This window comes from Nematolebias whitei, chromosome 14, assembly GCF_014905685.2.
Source record: "Nematolebias whitei isolate Nwh7 chromosome 14, NemWhi1, whole genome shotgun sequence".
Lineage (NCBI taxonomy): Eukaryota > Metazoa > Chordata > Actinopteri > Cyprinodontiformes > Rivulidae > Nematolebias > Nematolebias whitei.
In genome coordinates, this window is record NC_056511.1 from 35,272,857 (window position 1) to 35,292,852 (window position 19,996).

The following is a 19,996-nucleotide window of genomic DNA, read 5'->3' on the forward strand; positions in this document are numbered from 1 at the left end:
TATATATATATTACTATGGCTGTGGTATGAGTATATGCAGATAATTCTCTTGGCTGGACTGTATGCGACCATAGTTTGACCATTTGTTTCTTTTCACGTAAACCCACGAACGAAGAAGGAACTTTTAGGCCTTTGGAAAGCACTGGATAAATATATTTTCTCTATTTCTACTGATATTTCCCTCCTTTGTGTCTGTAGGTGGAGGATGACTGGAAGTACGTTGCCATGGTCATCGACAGGATTTTCCTCTGGGTTTTTGTGACGGTGTGTGTGCTGGGAACACTGGGACTCTTCCTCCAGCCGCTCATCAGCTTCTTGAAATGAGACACTTGTCCTTGTCTTCGTCTCGCCTCGCATCTGCTTCTGTGTGTCTTTGTTCCTCACTTGAATCTCTCCGGGAATCATCCTCCTTGCAGCAGAGTCACATCAAACTCAAGAGCACTATTGTGCTCCTTTTGTGGGTTTTGTCACTTTTTAATCTGTTTTGTCTCCATCATCAGGCAAACAAAAAAAAAAAAAAAAAAAAAAAAAAAAAAAAAAAAAAAAAAAAAAATATATATATATATATATATATATATATATATATATATATATGTCCCCACATCTTCTTTTGCCTCATATGTTTTGCCCTTTCAGCTTCCAAGCAATGCTATTATCTGTTCTCCTCTCCATCACTTATTTTTTTTCAAACCTGATTACCAAGCCTGCCTCTCTTCTCTTTGTTTTTTTTTTTCCTTTTCTCGTCTCTGGTGCCACTGCTGACATCTTTTCCACTGTCATTCATCAGAACGTCACTGCTGCTGCAGTTTAAATGTGTGTTTTTGACAAGAAATGTAAAAACATGTCTGTAAAAGTTTAATACCTGAAAGAGAAGAGCCTGGCTAACGTCTGCAGCAGCACTTTGTCAGCGAGTCGGTGCAATAAAGAGGACAGTAAAGCACAATATGGTCTACAAAATAAATAAATAAATAGTTGATATTTACTGTAATATTTCCTGGCAGTTGATAATAATTTGACTGCATGTTCGGTTCGATTAGTCATCTGCACAATCAACAAGTTTTATTGTGTGTACTTTTGTGAAATACAAATGTTGTACATGGCTTCAGAGCAGGACACTGTCTGTGGCTGCACACCTTTAACAATGACATGTTTTCAGTTCTATTTATGCACTGTGCATTCAGGAATGATCACTGGAAACTTGTAATGTTTAGAAGCACTTTGAGTGGCACAATGTAGAATAAACGTGTACAAAAAACTTGAAACGACAAACTTTGATCATCGCTTATCATTTGTATACTTTTATATCCCCCTGTCACCCATGGAGAAAGAATTATGTTTTTGCTTGTCTTTGCGTGTGTCTTTGTCTTTATGTCATGTTAGCAAAATATCTGATGTACCTACTTTTTTAAACCATTAGATGCACATCCATACTTTGTTCCAATTAAACTATGCCAGAAACTAGTTCTACTGGAAAACCACCATCTTGTATACCTGTTATTTGTGCACAGCATCATTTCTTTCGAACTTTTCCCCCCTAAACTTTTTTAAACAACTACGGCTTCTTCAAATGCTAAAGGACTTTATAGAAACACATTGGATAGTGATGAATAAGATTGATAAGGTATGAAGTAAAGATCCCATAATTTGTATTGAGCCATATGAGGAGGGTTTGAAAACTTTATTCCTTCACATCATAAAATGGTTTGAAATTGGGTGGGAGATAGACGTTCCTTCAAGGAATGCTCCGTCTTATGTCAAGTTTTAGTTTGTTGTGTTTCCTGTATTTTTATTTCCTTTTTTCAGTTCATTAGGTTTTTCTGCTTCTTTTCTTTCTCGTCATTTCTGCCACTTGTATCTAGTTCTCTCACTTTTGTTTTCTCATAGAAACAGACAGTTTTCATATTTATGAGTCCCCTTGTTTCCTTCAATCACTTTGATTCCTCGTGTCTTTAATCCTCCAGCAAGAATTTAAAAAAGATTTGTGAGAGAGAGACACGTGAATAAGTTGGTTCAAGCTGCTATATTAGAACTCTTTTGTTGCTTCTTTTTACTCTAAAGTGTTGTCAAAATGTGTTGAACATGCAAAAGCCTGAGATTTATGCATTGGGCCAATTAATGAAGACCTTCTGAGCTCCTCCTGAGGCCTCCCTGCTCCTCAGCTCTGCAGAAACGATCCGAAAATCATCGGGCGTGTGGAGGAACAATGCAAGAAATGATTTACCTCTTTAAAAGATGCACATTCTTTTATTTTGCTTGCAAATTTTTAGCCGCTTTTTGTATTTTCTAGTTTCTTTATTGTTTCCAACTGTAGTTAAACTAATTAACCTTCCTCTTAAAAATGGGCTTCATGGTTCATACTCTCAAAATCTGTATAGACCTGCACTAAAGTGTTGTGTTTTGAAATTTAGCACGATGAATCACAATTTTGAAGCTACAATCTAAAAATAAAAACAAAAAAATATCCAGGTCTTCAAAAGTAAGAGACAGATGATGGAGGAGAAAAATTATGTGAGATGAAAAACTAAAAACCATTCGGAGCAAAAACACTTAAAAAAAAATCCCATTTGACATAGTACATCATTTAGTCTGTGAATAAATTTGTGCATTACTAAAGAAAATATATATATTTAAAATCACTGAAAAGTAAGTTTAAATGATTTCTTTTCCAAAACTTCCATTACGTTGCATATTTATCAGGAAAGCAACAAAAACTAATTATAGAGCAGAAAATGTTTTTTAAAAAGACAGCGTTTGATCATGGACTTAGGCACAGCTGGTAAATCATTCAAACAAAAATGTATCAGCTGATAAAAGCTGAAATACTTAACAGATAAAATACAAGGATGAGCACAGGGCTTATTGTAACAATAAGAGCAGCTCTGACTGCTTTGGTTTGTGTTTGAAGCATCGATTATTTTAATTTTTATGTTATCACTTAAAAAACAGAGTAGTGTGAGTTTGTGACACTGTGGTCCCTTCTGATAACCAAATAAATGCAATCTAGTATAAAAAAGGTGAGTATTATTTAGTAATACATATTACTTTATTACATATTATCGCACCAGATATTTGTTTAAACCAATATTTTCTTGTTAGTCAACCCTGTTAGCAAATCATTTCATGAGCCTCTGGAAATATTTTATTCAACTACCTAACAACTAAAACAGATTAACCTTTAAAGTCAGTCTCATTCAAGATGGCCGCTGCAGCTACCCGCCTATAAAAATAACTGTCTACAGCTCCGTTAATTTGACCAACACACACGCTGGGAGCTAACCGAATAACTGAGCTCTTTATTTAAAGCTTTGTCCTGAAGGCAGCGACAAGGAAATTACATTTATATTTAATTAATAATTAAATGTAATTAATACAGTTAAATTAATACTACTAATAATACTGTAATAATAAATAAAAACAATAAAAAATATATGAATATATATATTTTTAAAATATTGGAAAAATAAAAAAATTAATTAATAATAATTAAAGCGAGCAGGTCCCTGGTTCAAACCCCGGTCCAGGGGCCTTTCTGGGTGGAGTTTGCATGTTCTCTCCGTGCATGCGTGGGTTTTCTCCGGGTACTCTGGTTTCCTCCCACAGTCCAAAAACATGCATGTTAGGCTGATTGGTAACTCTAAATTGTCCCTAGGTGTGAGTGAGAGAGTGAATGTTTGTTTGTCTCGTTTGTCTCTATGTGGCCCTGTGATGGACTTGCGACCCATCCAGGGTGTACCCCGCCCCTCGCACAGTGATTGCTGGACATGGGCACCAGCGACCCCCGTGACCCAAAATGGAATAAGCGGGTAAAGAAAATGGATGGATGGAATAATAATTAAATTTATTTATTACCTGAGGATAATTAAATCAATCAACCTTTATTTATACAGGTAAATCCCATTGAGCCTCGAGGACTCATTTACAAGAGAGACCTGATTTCAACAAAGAAAGATGACAACAATGGACAACAGCAACAACAATAAACAGTTATAAAAAAGCATACTACAGTTTTTTTTTTTTTTTTTTTAACAAAAAGGATGGCTAAAAGGAAAAGGTAACAAAACAAGAAAAAAAAAAAAAAAACAGCTAGATTCCAAGACAAATGTATAAAACTAAAAACAGGAACATGTCTGCATTGGACCCTGCCAGGAGTCCAACAGATTCTTAAAGACACTTAGAGAGGTCAAGGTCGAGAGCTTCAAATCTTTTTGTAAGATATTCCAGGAAACAGGAGCGGAATTATTAAACCTTTATTTTACCAGGAAGAAATCCATTGAGATCATCAATCTCTTTTACAAGGATGTCCTGGGCTATATACACATATAGCAACAGTCTTAAAAACAATATCAATGCATTAAAAATAAAATATAAGTAAAAGAAACATACATCAATAAAACATAAAATACAATGTAAGTTAAGAAAATCACAAAACAGTTAAACATTACAGGTACAAGATTTGACTAAAACCTCAGACAATTTTTGTTTAAAACTAGCTAATGGAATAAAAGACTCTAACCTCAACTTAAGCTGCAGATTGTTCCAAGACCACGGGCCGAAATAGGACAAACTCATCTTTGCTGACTCTGTGCGTACAAAGGGTACCTTAAACCTCAGCCAGCTACTGGCCCTGAGACTGTGTGTGTTCTGTAGTGAAATGAAATTGGAGCAGATATATGATGGTAATTTTCCTAAAAATGGCTTTGTATATGAAAATATACCAATGCTTCATTCTTCGAACATTGAGAGAAGTAAGTCCAGCAAGGGTGTATAGAGTACAATGATGAGTCCTAAAGGATGAACCTGTTATATACCTCAGAGCAGCATGGTAAATAGGGTCCAATTTAGCTAAGTTAGTGGGAGAGGTAAATCTATAGACTGTGTCTCCATAGTCCAACTGTGATAAAAACAAACTTGTTACAAGCCGCTTACGAGAAGAAGTAGAAAAACATGATTTCAGTCTGTACAAAACACTTAGAGTAAATTTTAGCTTTTTTGTTAGATATGCAATGTGATGTTTAAAATTAAGATCTTTATTCAGCCAAATACCAAGATATTTGTATGTGTCTACAAGTTCTATGACATGGCCATTCAGAGTTTTGATAGTAGGGATGGTTACCACAGAATTATGGGAAAACAGCATTATTTTGGTTTTGTTAGCATTCAAGACCAATTTTGAATCACAGAGAGCTTTCTGTAAGAAGTTGAAATCTGTCTGAAGATTTGACTGTACTGCATCTAGAGAGGGTGCTGATGAATATAGAACTGTATCATCTGCATACATATGGTAAGAGGAGAATTTAAGTTGATCGCAGATTTGATTAATATAGAGTAAAAAGAGTAAGGGCCCTAAAATAGACCCTTGAGGCACCCCCTTGTTCAGTGTGACCGCATCTGACAAAACTGAACCGAATCGAACAAACTGTATGCGTTTAGTTAGGTAGCTGTTAAACCAACTAACCATGTTTGTATTAAAACCAAGTTTTTGTATGATATTGATTAGGTGACAGTGGTCCACGGTGTCAAACGCCTTAGATAGATCAATAAACAATGCTAAACAAGCATGCTTACTTCCAAGCGCTGTTTTAAAATCATCTATAACTTTTAAGGTTGTTGTAATTGTACTGTGTCCTGCTCTGAAGCCAGACTGGAAATTCTTGAACAAATGCATATCGCCTGCCACCGTCAGTGCAACAATGTTACAGTAAGATTGTGTTATGTTTAAAACTATAGTGATATATTTTGTTTGTGCTCAGTAACACTGACTGAGTTCCCATCAATTTTTGTGTTTATTAACTTCAGTTAGCTGTAGAGGCCACTTTAAATTGGGCTGACTTCAAGAGTTAATCAGTTGTAGATGCCCATCCAGTATTTACTTTCTAGGAGTTTCATCAAAATCCATCCAGTGTTACATGAGATATTTTGCTAACAGACATGAAACTTTGCCACAAAAGTAAATGGTATTGTTTTTAAGAAATAAAATGTTGCTCAATCACTTAGTGCTTGGAGTAGGAGTTGTGAGCTACTACTATGCCTAATTTTTGCTTAATAACTGTAAAAATTATTGTTATAGCCATTCAGTGTTTGCCAAGTTTTACTAGCTGTGGCGGCCATCCTGATTCAGGCTGGCTCCAAAAGTTAACCATTGATGGATGTGAAGTGAATGATTACTTTCTGAGAGTGTCATTAAAATCCGCTCAGTGGTTTAAGAGTTATTTTGCTAACAGACACACAAAACAGACACAAACATTCATTTTTCCAGCGGCAGGCGATGAGTAGCAAGACACTGTTTCTCAGTCTTCTGCTGCTCCTGCTGGCCTCAAAGTCCTCCCGTACCCAGGGACGGAGATTTGACACGAAGCATCTCAAAGTGCCTGCTCCCAATCCAGAGGAAATGACTTGTCCTTTGCTGAACATTCAAGCTGACGATTACACTGAAAACCTGTTACATGAAATCTCCAAAGAGTTGATTGTGTTGAGAGAGGAGGAAAAAAAAGCTGTTGGAAGAAGTTTGCACATAATTATCTAGATGCAGGAACCCATTTCAGGTCTATCAAATCTGTCGGAGTGATTAAAGCAAGCTGTCAGGACAACAGGCCTCTCCTCGTGTCCTCCATCTGAACTGTGGCTGTTATCAGGGTGTTGCTGTGTCGGGGTGAGGGTGCATGCTCTTATTTGTTTGGGTTTTAGCAAACTGGAAGAGTTGCTTATGTTCATGCGTTGTCGTGAAGTTAGTTATAATATAATCTGTAAATTCTCTGAGATTAAACTACATTTTGTTTGATGGTTTATTTTTAACGAAGCTGTTTAGGTTGAGTTGAATGCTTAAAATTTAGTGGTCAGCTCTGTAATTCCATTATCTTTACCCACTTCTAATTTTGAGTCACGGGGGTTACTGGTGCCCATATCCAGCTATCACGGTGTGAGAGGCGGAAGACACCCTGGACAGGTCTCCAGTCCATCACAAGGACACATGGAGACAAACAACCATTCACTCTCTCACACCTAGGGACAATTTAGAATTACCAATCAGCCTAACATGCATGTTTTTGGTCTGTGAGGAAATTGGAGTACCCGGAGAAAACTCAAGCTTGCACAGAGAGAACATGCAAACTCCACCCAGAATGCCCCCACCCCCAGCCAGGATTTGATCCAGCGACCTTCTCGCTGGGAGGCAGCAGCTCTATTAACTGTGCCATATCTACTGTACAGTATATCTGTTTTATTGCAAATAGACAACATAGTTCTAGCCTTTATCTCTGTGTATAAATGTGTCTTATTTATGTTTATTTAAATGGACTGTAAATGGTTTATATATATATATATATATATATGTGTGTGTGTGTGTCCTCATTGACCCATTCATACAGCACTCTACTAGATCTATACAAAACCTAATCAGAGTCAGAGTTTCTTTATTGTCATTCGCACCTCATGTGGTACATGTGGTGGAGCGAAATTATGTATACAGGGTCCCAGTTACATCCAACAATAAAATGTAAAAGAAAAGCAGCAATAACGTCTAAGATATGAACTAAGAAAAGCATCAACTAAATATACTTTGTACACTAAGCACTCATAACATAAAAACATTACGTCGAACATCAGCACAAACATGAGTCTGTGTGAGCAGATGAGCACGCATGAACACATCAACATTGAAACAGATCAGCAGTAACATGAAACAGATCAGCAGCAACATGATGTGATTTTTTTTCACAGTTATTCAGTGAATCAGTGCTTTGTCACATTCATACACTGATGGGACACATCGGAGGCAACGAGGGGTTCAGTGTCTTGCTCAGGGACACTTCAGCAGGTGACTGCTGGTGGAATCGAACCCCCAACTCTTGCATTGGAGGACGACTCCTATAACCACTCATCCACAGCTGCCCCAGGTTAACCCCACTGAGATCACAGATCTATTTTGCCTAACATTTGCCTGACGGCAGCCTAACATGCATGTCTCTGGACTGCAGGAGGAAACCCACTCAAACAGGAAAATAAGTAAACTCCACACAGAAAGATGTGAGCCAACAGTGCTAATCAATGAGCCGCTCGTCTGTTAGCAAAATACCTCATGAACCACTGGATGAATTTTAATAAACCCTTAAGGAAATAATCATCAGATGTGCATTTACAACAGATTAATATTTGAAGCTGACCCATTTCAATATGGCTGCCACAGCTAAATGATCATATAAAACCCATAAATGTCTGTAACCCAATTATTATTACATATATTAAGCAACAGTTTGGTATGATAATAGCTTAGAGTCACTCACAACATGCACTCTAGGAGCTTCTCGTTGTAACTGATCTTTGCTTCAAATTTTAACATTTAAATTTGGAGTTCATTCTGTTTTTCTGTTAGCAAAATAACTCATCAACTACTGGCTACATTTTGACGAAACTTGCAAAACCTAATAATCGTATGTACATCTACAAATGATTAACTTTTGGATTCAATCCAGTTCAAGTTGGCCACCACAGCTAATCAACGTTAGATTACATAAATGTGAGTAAAACTCAATCAGTTTTGCACATATTGAGCTAAAAGTGGATTTAGCAGTAGCTAAGAGTCATTCAAAACATATACTCGGAGCTTGACGTTTTTTAATAAATTGCGTATAATCATATTTTCACGGTTTTACCAAAATAGCTGCAAATCGGTTGTTTCTCAACATAAAATGACACCAGTTTAAAACTCTGGCTTGAAAGGAGATGAACGCAAAGCATTCCATCGATGGACTCTTGGCCTTAAAAATCAATACGTAATAACTCCCATAAAAGAGGGAAAAAAGTTCAAGCGCAAAATCTAAATTCTAGATTTGAACCCTCGCCTTCCTAAACACTGTAGCTGAGGTGATTCACGAGCGCACAGGGATTTTTACTTTTTATTTTTTATTGACAGAGGAAGCATACAGGAAGAAATAATCCAAGCCCAACAGTTATAAAATCCCACAAAGATCCATCCAAAAACAGACTTTTCTCCTCGGAAAATAAAGCGCCGCACTTTTGAGGAGGGGGAAATATATGAGGCAATGAGGCAAATTAGGATGCATAGAACATTCTCGCAGAGTGAGAAGGAGAAAGACATTTGCACATGAAGAGTTGAAAATGAGTCGCATTCAGCCAAGCTGTGAGCTCCACCTAGGAGGCAGTGAAAGAGAGCGAGACAGGCACAGAGAGGGGCTGAGGCGGGCGGGCGCCAAGCCTTGAAGAGGGGCATTCTGCCATAATGACTCTCATTTACCATTGACAGGCCTTGGGAAAGTTAAACTAATTATGACAGCACGCAGATGCTGAATAGCCCTTGATGAAGTTAATAACTGGCAATCCGACAAACAGGTGTCGAATGATTTGTGTTACCTCCCCTGGAATTATGGGATATTCGGATTTTTTCCCAGCAGACGGCACAAAGCAGCAATCACACTGAAGGGAAGGAGTCATCTGCGCTCTTATTTTTGTCATTCTGGGTACATTTGGCCAACTTCTGTAAATAGCATCCTCCATTATGGCAGATGGGCAAAAAAACAAAAAGCTAATGCTGTAACCTATCAAGTAAATGACAATTACGACTAAAGCGCACTCGCAGAATGCTTTCTGAAGTGGCAACAGGTGCCAAGACAAAAAGCTCATGACAGGAAGTCCTTCCTGTGAGCTCACTTCGTCGTCAGTCGTCCTCTGTGGGGATTCGACGTGAACCTCTTATTACAGCGCACGTGTCCCAAGAAAATGTTGGGTTTTTTTTGTTTTTTTTTAAACCGATCACGATTCTTCCATGCAAAACACAAATCAGGATCAAGACGTCGCCGTTCCTGCAGGAAGGATTTACCCAACTCGTAACATCCATCCTCGCGTGTCAAGGAGAAATCTAGGACGCGTAAGCCAGCAGAGCTCCCTGCTCACCTCAGATCTTTAACAGGTGGAGATAACGTGCATGCGTGGGGGGTAACACGCTCAGATGAATGTCTTTAAATTGTGTAAAATAAAATAAAAAAAGAGGAATGTTTTACGTGACTTTTACACATTGTTGGAGATCGGTGCCTTTTTTTTAATGATTTTTGTAGAAAGGGTTGCCAAACAAGGCGAATTCCTCAACAAATCCACCTCCAGCAGCAGCGCCTTTAAATCCGGATCTAAATCAGATTTGGGCGTCTAATGACAAATTCTTGCTCCGTCCGTCGTGTTCTGCTTTTGAGTTTATGAGTATTGATCTGCTCGCTCCACTTAGAGCCGTGTTCTTGTTTAGTAATGGCGCACCGGAGACGAAAACTTCTTTCAGCGCGTTACTCATTCCCCTCCTGCCTCCTCGCTTGCTTTAAGTTCATCTAGAAGAACAGGTGCTGCTTGAGTCGCGTTAAATATTAACGAAGCCCCTTTATTTCACTCGCCCATTCAAAATGTGACACAGATTCTCTCCCAGGTAAATTGTGGCACACGAGTTGGCACCGTTCGGATGTGATCTCCGTGCCTTCACGAGACGATTGTTAAATACCTGTTTGACACAAAGAAATCAACAGTCTCTGCAGGAAAGGTTTTTTTTTTCTCAAACCCACAGAGTTACTGACATTTTTTTTTTTTAAGCGCACACAAGAACTCGAGGAAAATGAAATGACAGTGACTTCTAAAGAACAAACGGTGCTATTTTTGGTACCACTTTGCAATAAGGCTCCCCTTATAGATGGCTAATAAATAGTTGATAGATATGATTTTAATTCCTCTATAAACACTTTATAAATCATTAATAACTGCTTATTATGCATTAATTAATGGTGACAGAGAAAAAACTGACCAGTTTGTTGCCAAATAGTGAGCCAAATCTGTTCACCTATATATTTCATCTAGAGTTGTTATATTGAACGTTTCAGACTAAGTTATTACCTTGTAAGTACAATAAGTATTTGTACACCTATTTCTTTAGGATGTATTAGTTGTATATACGTATAATGCACTGATAAAGTACACTATTATTTGCTAAAGAAATAGGTTTACAAATGCTTATTGTGCTTACAAGGTAGTAACTTAGTCTGAAATGTTTAAAAAAAAAAACTCTAGATGAACAGATGTGGTTCACTATATGGCAACAAACTGGTCAGTTTTGTCACCCTTAATTAATGCATAATAAGCAGTTATTAATGATTTATAAAGTGTTTACAGAGGAATAAATAATATTAGCCATCTATAAAGGGAGCCTTACTGTAAGGTGGTACCTTAGTTTTAATGTTTTTGTATGAAATATTCTATATAATTTTACATTGTGCAACATATTTATCTTGGAAAAGTATTTGTTTTCTTGCATGCTGATTAAAATTTTACTTTTGTGCTTCGTTGTTTTTAAAGAGGTTCAGGCTAATAATGTCATATAAAGATAAAGTTGAGTCATTACAGCCAAAAAAACAACAAAAACACAGATGTGATTGTTGACTGTTTTGGGGGGGGGGGGGGTTTGGTCTTCAAAATCACTCCAAAATGTGTTATCGGTACCACTTCCTCATATAAGACCCAATATAAAGGATTTAATAATGTGTCATAAAATAATTATTTATCCACTTTATCAGTCATTTATAAAACACTGGTCATACATGAAACAAGCTCACTATTTGGCATGATTAGACATTGTCCTTTTACTTTATTTCAAGGTTCAAGGTTCTTTGTTGTCATTCGCATCACATGCAGTACATGAGGTGGAACAAAATTGTGCACACAAGGTCGCAGTTATACCCACATATAGCAACGATTTAAAGTAAAAAGGAAACGCATATATCTAATATATACACTAAGATTTACGCTAAACGCTAATAATGTAAAATGATACGATGTATTAAACAACAGCCAGAACATTCATTATAATGTAATTTACGTGCGTGTAAACACTATGAGCAGTAGTAGATCCTGTTGTTAGTTGTATAAGTTCAAGTAAAAAAGTATGTTGAGCAAACAGCAATAAGTTAAATTTATCAAATAAATAAATAAAAGTGCACGGTCTGAGTCAAATTGTGACCCTGTTTTATTATATGAATAGTTTTTTTTTTTATATATTATAGTTAATGCATTATAAAGTGTTTACAACCTTATGTATAACCTGTTTTGTAAAGCATTAATATCGCCTTCATAAATGTATCTTTATTAGTAGATGGCACCACTTTAGTTCTATTTTTTGTCTTTATGACAGATTTGCCAAAACATTTCGTCTCTGATGGGGCATCATAAAAAGTCTTTACCCACAGTCGATCCAAACTGAATCTGAGGGTACGCACGGAGGATCTTCACTTCTTTCTTTGCAAAGCAGAAAATATTGCATTTACAATACAGGCAGTTGCTATTATTCTTTTATGCTTTTATTTTTCTTAGTCAAGACGTGGAGAAAAGTTCATCCACGGTTCAAAACGTTCTGAATTTTCACCCATTAAAAGTTGTGTGAATTATTCTTTCCAATCAAAGTTTTATATAAAACAAATCTCAAATAACAAACAGTCTGATTCTTCAGAAAGTAGAAAGGAAAATTACGCACCCGCACTTATAAAATAGTTACCAAATCACGACTAAACGAGACACGGGAGCTGGAATTGTTCTTTTAACAACACAATATAAAACCGCAGCTAGCTTTGTTCTGAAAATGTGGCAACGAATCGGCTGGATCGATGTCTCGTATTCCCTACCGGCTGAAACGAGTTTATAAACAACAAGCAGCGCTGCAAACGTGACATTAAGACCTGTTCTAAACTAAAACTCCAATTATTCCTGTGAATTCAAACCTTTCTGGCAACGACAATCCATCAAAGCCAGCAGAATCAGGAATTAAAATGCCCACCTCGGAGCGTTTACCCAAGTGCAAGCGATTGTTTGCCGAGCGACAGCGCACAGTTCACTAATGGAAGCTGTTAAATGTTATTTTGCTGTAAAAATGGTGCCATTTATTTCATCCCCGTACCTCGAGTTTCCAGCTCGGCGTGCGATTGTGATTCACGCCACACAAAAATTCACACGTTTCCCGAGCGCCACTGAACTGTTCATTCCAGACAAAGGAATTAACATTTAAACAACATATATGTGTTTGGGTTGACACGTGAATAAGTTAATCTGACGTTTGCTTCGGTGAGCTCCTGCATCAACGCAGCACCTTTCATCCTACACGCATTCAATCAGCTGCCGAGCTGTTGACACAAGAAAATGCTGTTTCAGGCCAAGGCAAGACAAAGACTGCTCGGCTTTTGATTGGTTGAACTGTCAGGGGTATTTTAAATTGATTGGATGAGTTTGTCTTCATAAACATGCTTGTTTTCAACATAAACAAGCTTTTCAAAAAAAAAAGCATTAATTGTGCTTCCTATATGTATTTACTATAAAATAAAACCTGTAAAGATGCACAATATTAATATAATGACGCATATTATTAATTGATTAAGGTATACTAGTATTATTATTATTATTGTCTGCAACCAAAAAAGCAAGGGGCATGTATTTTTACCTGTGTCTGTGTGACTGTATCTGTCTGTTAGCAAAATATCTGATGAACCACTGAGCAGATTTTAATGAAACTTTCACAAAATGATCATGGGGTGCACAACTACAAGTGATTAACATTTGAAGCCGTCCCAATCCGATATGGCTGACACAGCCCACTGAACTTTAAAAAAACAACATAGCTGGAATTCAGTGAATATTACTAATATTCTGTTCAGATTTGTTGTGGTAGTAGCTGAGAATCATTCACAACAAGTACTCCAAGTGCTACTCAATGTGCACGATTTTTGTTTACAATTTGTATTGTTAGCTTTTGGAATGAACTGTTTGACTGTTAGCAAAATGTCTCATGAACCACTGGGTGAACATTAGTGAAACTCTCAGAAAATATTTACTGGATAGATATCTATAATGCTTTAAGTTTTGGAGTTGATCCAATTTAAGATGGCCACCATAGCTATCAACATTAAGCATCACAAGAAAGGGTATAACTCAGTCAGTTTTATTGTTATTGAGCTAAAGTTTGGTGTGGTAGTAGCTGAGAGTCATTTACAACATTTAATTTGAGAATGCCATCTCTAAATGTGTATCTCATTGTGTATAAGATTATTTTCAAGGTTTGACTGAGATGGATACAACTCTTGGTTTCTCAATATTAGGATGATGTTAATTTTCACTTTAACTTAGACATAAAAGGCAGCAGATGACACTCACTCCTTCAAAAAACCTATCCAATGTCCTTTATTTGGTTTGTTTGAAAACTATATCAGCACAACTTTGAACACGGTGACAGTCTTTGCCCAGCTTGTTGAGGAAGATGTAAAAGGATCCTGTAGTAGATCCTTGAAGGAGAAGACAGTAAACCTGACAGCAATGATCCTACATAAATCATAGTTATGTTGATTTAAAAAAAAAAAAACGGATGATTCCCTCAGCAGGGGAAATAATTAGGACAAAGCCACTGTGCACGACTCTGTTGCTGCTTCCCACTCATCTGTGTCAAACAGCTTGGTCAATAATCTTCCACAATTCCAGAGGATTAGAGTCTTATTAAGGAGCCCCGTCTGTCAGCAGGACCTCTGAGTCCAGAACAAGTCACTCCCTGACTGTTTTATTAATAACCATTTTGATAAATACAAAATAAACAGATAATTGGTTTCATTCGGGGGGGGGAATCATATAAATGTGTTTTGCTTCAAATAAGTTCCTTGTGATTATCAGTGTCCTGTTATGTAACAGATGAACTCAGTCTGGACAAAAGCGCAAATATTTTGTAAGTGGACTAGATTAGAATTACTTTAGACGATGCAAATCGGTGTTTTCCTAATCCTTCACCACAATTTAAACTTAAAGAAGTCCTAATCCACACTTGTGGATCTGAGAGTCGTGAAGCTGTTTTTCTTTATTTGGGAAATGCGTTGACAACAACAACAAACAAACAAACAAAAAACAGGCAAGCAACCTCCACAAAGTGCGTCAAGTTCTTACCTGGTCCGCGGATTTCAGCGACGGCAGCAGCCAGAGCCAGAGCCGCGACGAGAGTCGTAAATTGCCGGCATTGTCTCGCACACATGTCTGCTGTGAAGTGGAGGCTTGCTGTCCTCGGTGGAAAACAACCAAAACAACAACAAAGGTAAAGAAGAAGCTCGCCCGTGCGCTGAAGACGATATTATTAATGTTATTTCCAGTTGGGGGTGAGGGGTGGGAGAGAAGAGGAGAAGCGAGCAGGGCGGCGGGAGGAGTTGAACCGTCGGAGGTTGGCGCCTCGGATGCTCCTCGGAGCAGAGATGGAGGAGGGATAATGAGGTGAAACGCGGAGGTCTGTGTTTAATTCGGCCGCGCGCTGAGCGGATTGCTGCCAGTGTGAGGGAGGGAGAGAGGAGCAGAGCCGAGGCTTCAGCACCGCGGACAGCTCCTAGCGTCGGCGCGGGGAACCGCCTCCTCCAAGTTTCCTCCCAACACTTCCTCTGCTGCTCACTGCACCCCAACAACTCTCTGTACTCTTTGACTGGGCAAAAATATCGATGAATAACCTTTAGGATATTTAAATTTATGACTTTTGCAATATAATTCAAGATGGCCGCCACAGCCAGCTTACCTTAAAAACAAATTAAAAAAAAGCATAAAAATGACTTGAACTCTGCGGGTTTTATAGATACTGAGCTAGAATTTAGTATGATGCTGACACTGAGTCCCAAAACATGTTCTGTATATTTATCTACAATTTTAATATTTTAAATCAAATCTATTTTTGTTAGCAACGTATCTCCAGAACAGTGCCGGCCCAAGCCTCCATGGGGCCCTAAGCAAAATTTGGTTTGGGGCCTCTATTTCTGCCAATAATGTGGATTACTGCAATCAACAGTCAAATGATCAGATCATTCACCCTCCTAACATAAACTCATTGCAATTCTGACAGTCCTGTTTACATTAACTTGTATGTGTGGTACTAAAAGTAACAGAAGTTGAAAACAAACACCAGTATGCAATGTATTTTACAGCAAAAATGTCATCTGGTTTAATGTGTTTGGTTCCAAACAACTGCATGTTCAAATAATTTATAGTGCAAGATCGACAACAAACAGATAAAATAGTTTAGACGCATAAAAATAACTTGGTGCAAAAACAGACAAAATTAAATAAAAAATAATCAAGAAGTACTTAATGTGAACGAACTATTCCTTGAAACCACATAAACTGGTTTAAAAAATAAATTTAAATTTGAATAATTAGTTCATAAAACTATGTAAATGTATGCAACAATTTGCAAAAGATTAACTTAAAATATTAAACAATCTTTACCCACACATTTGACCTGTTAATGTTACTTCTTCCTCAATACTTCACAAACTTCCTAAAACCTGTGCTTCCACTGTGAGGGCCTCCTAGTGGCCCTGGGGCCCCAAGCAGCTGCTTAGTTTGCTTATGCCTTGGGCTGGCCCTGCTCCAGAACCACTGATTTAACTGGAGCTAATAATAAATGATTCTTGGATGATTAACTTTTGGAGTCAACTTGATGTAAGGTGCTGGCCTGATAAAACAGAGAAACTATCATAACTCAGTAACTTTGAAATAAACAGATACATTTTGATATGGTAGTAGCTGAGAGTCATCCTCAGCTCATACCCTGAGCGTAACATCTCATTATGTCTCATGAGACAAAACATAATGTTGTTATCAACGTTTAACTAAAATGGCTACCTCTTTGAAATCTCATAATCTCAAACTTGGCATGTTTTTGTTCAAATATTTATTTATTGAAACAATTTTTCTAAGCATGAATGCCTCAGACCGCTTGTCCTACATCACTTCTGTTTGTCTTTCTCGCTAAAATGAGCCAAAACACGAATGTGCAATCCTTGTGCACATGCACCAGCTAGACCCACCAGAGATGATATATAGAGAGAAAAAAGCTATTGTGTGTGCCATTTTTGATTAAAAAAATTACATAAAATAAATGTTTGCTTACTTCTCAAAAAAATCTCCAACGTGATCTTTGGGTTTTTTTTTAAGCATATTATTTATTTATATATTCTTCTGTTTGTTATGCATTTAAATCAACATTAAAGCATTGTTGTGTTGTATTTGTGTAGACAACAAACATCTCTTTGTTCCATTTTTACATACATCCATCCATTATCTTACCTGCTTCTTACATTTCGGGTTGCGGGGGTCACTGGTGCCCATATCCAGCAGTCATTGTACAAGAGGCAGTGGACACCCTGAGCAGGTCTCCAGTCCATCACAGGGACACATAGAGACAAATGAAACAAACAACCATTCACTCTCTCACTCACACCTAGGGTCAATTTAGAGTTACCATTCAGCCTAACATGCATGTTTTTGGTCTGTGGGAAAAAGCTCATGCATGCACAGAGAGAACATATGAACTCCACCCAGAAATGCCCTTGGCCGGGACACGATCCAGTGATCTACTTGCTGAGAGGCAACAGCTCCACCAACTGTGCCAACCTGCTACCCAGGCATTTAAAAAGTGCAGATAACTTGAGGTAAATATCTCCTGGGATGGCAAATAAACAATCCAAAGTAATAAACGTTTGTTAAACTTTAAATCATGGCAGTCTTGAAAGTAATTTTAAAGCCAATCTGTCTGTGGGTTGGTGACCACTGTGTTTGCGTGAGAGACATCATAACCATTCAAAAGCATTTTATCATACAAGTGGTGTTTTGTCACTTGAATTTTGAACATTTTTAGAGTAGTTGCTGGTGTCTTGAAGTGTATAAATTTGATTTATTTAGGTTTTAAAGATCTACATGTGTATGTTGACATCTGCATTGGCAAAACTTGTCCCCACAGCTGGCTGGTTGCTTGGTTGTTAAAAAACATTCTATCTACAATAGATAATTTATCATGATTTTAAATCACCAACTAGTCTTTGATTTATTTGTTCAGCATGTCTGAAAGGCACATGGGAGTAGGAATCGCTTGATTTTTGTGATCTATGTAATGGTGTGGCAACCATTCTTGAAACTTGTCCATCCATACATACATTTTCTTCCGCTTATCTGGGGTCGGGTCGCAGGGGTAGCAGCTTTAAGTAGGGAGGCCCAGACTTCCCTCTCCCCAGTCACTTGGGCCAATTCCTCCGGGGGGATCCCAAGGCGTTCCCAGGCCAGCCGAGAAACATAGTCCCTCCAGCGTGTCCTGGGTCTTCCTCTGGGTCTCCTCCTGGTGGGACGTGTCTGGAACATCTCACCAGGGAGGCGTCCAGGAGGCATCCTAACCAGATGCCTAAGCCTCCTCAACTGGCTCCGCTCAATGTGGAGAAGCAGCGGCTCTACTCTGAGTCCCTCCCGGATGACCGAGCTTCTCACCCTATCTCTAAGGGAGAGCCCAGACACCCTGAGGAGAAAACTCATTTTGGCCGCTTGTATCCGAGATCTCGTTCTTTCGGTCACAACCCAAAGCTCATGACCATAGATGAGGGTAGGAACGTAGATCAACCATTAAATTGAGAGCTTCGCCTTTTGACTCAGCTCTCTCTTCACCACGACAGATCGGTACAGCGCCCACTTCACTGCAGACGCTGCACCTATCTGCCTATCGATCTAACGCTCCATTTTTCCCTCATTCGTGAACAAGAACCCAAGATACTTGAACTCCTCCACTTGGGGCAGGATCTCCTCCCTGATCTGGAGAGGGCACACAAACCTTTTCCGGCTCAAGACCATGGCCCCGGATTCAGAGGAACTGATCCTCATGCCGGCCGCATCACACTCAGCTGCGAACTGCTCCTGTGAAAGTTGTAGGTCACGACCTGATGAAGCCAATAGGATCACATCATCTGCAAAAAGCAGAGATGCAATCCTAAGATCACCAAAATTGATCCCCTCAACACCTTGGCTGCGCCTAGAAATTCTATCCATAAAAGTTATGAACAGAACCAGTGACAAAGGGCAACCTTGGTGGAGTCCAACTCTCACCGGGAACGAGCCCGATTTACTGCTCTTGAAACTTGTATGGAACTATTTTATGGCCCCATAAAAATGTTGTTTGTTTGCATTAGAGATTCAGATTTTGTTGTAATAATCAGCATCTAAACACCATTTTTCTGTTTTTCAGTAGATCATTGTTGAACTATGTATAGTAGTTCATAGCTGCAGCAGTACTGAACCAAACACTCAATGTGGTGATGAAAAAAGATCAATTGATGTAACAACGATGATCATATCTCTGACCCAGAACCTTACCATGATATCTAGCATATACCTGAGGCACATCAAGGTTGGACTGCCAGGTGAGCAGGAAGGAGCCTGTGGAAGAACCATAAGTATCCCACCTGAATGATCAGTCTCTGATAAATAATGCTCTTCCTGCACAGAACTAGCTATATTATAAAAACTGAGATATTCTGGTAAAGATCTGTTCCACTTGTAGAACAGAAAATTCAACTAATCAGAATTAGTTACATTAAAACAAATTAAAATGTTTGTTTTAAATATAAAAAGTGTTGTGAAATATTTAATACAAATAGAATCATTACAAAATAAACTCCTGTTTAAACTGTAGGTGTGTCAGCTTAGTTGCTAAAGTCATTTGGTTGTTGAGGGTTAATAAAAGCATACAAAAACTAGGTGTCCTGTATTTTTAAAGCTTTAAATGATCTAAGATTAAGTTTTAAAGTAAAGATAGGCATTTTCCCACAAGTTTCAAGAAGACAGTTGTACATAAAATGAAAATAGATTATCTGATTTTTTTTTTCATTTGGTTGTCGTGTTGTTAACATTTATTTCAGTGCAAAAGTCTGAGCCTCAACAAGTAGACCTATTTTTCCTTTCACACAGTCAAGCCATCCATTCTTCCATACATCCATACATCCATCCATACGTCCATACGTCCATACATCCATTCATACATACATACAAACAAACATACATACATGCATACATGCATACATGCATACATGCATACATGCATACATGCATACATGCATACATGCATACAAACATACATACATACATATATACATACATACATACATACATACATACATACATACATACATACATA

General features: G+C 38.0%; 1 protein-coding gene across 1 annotated transcript in view; it reads right to left on the minus strand.

The window, feature by feature from the left end:
• The window catches only part of LOC119420642 (seizure protein 6 homolog), a 199,489-nt gene extending 184,165 nt beyond the window's left edge, over positions 1-15,324 (minus strand). The window contains exon 1 of the mRNA XM_037688061.1: positions 14,953-15,324. Coding sequence (XP_037543989.1) covers positions 14,953-15,037 — 85 coding nt within the window. The 5' untranslated portion in view covers positions 15,038-15,324. The remainder of the gene's footprint in view (positions 1-14,952) is intronic.
• Between the last annotated feature and the right edge of the window lie 4,672 nt (positions 15,325-19,996).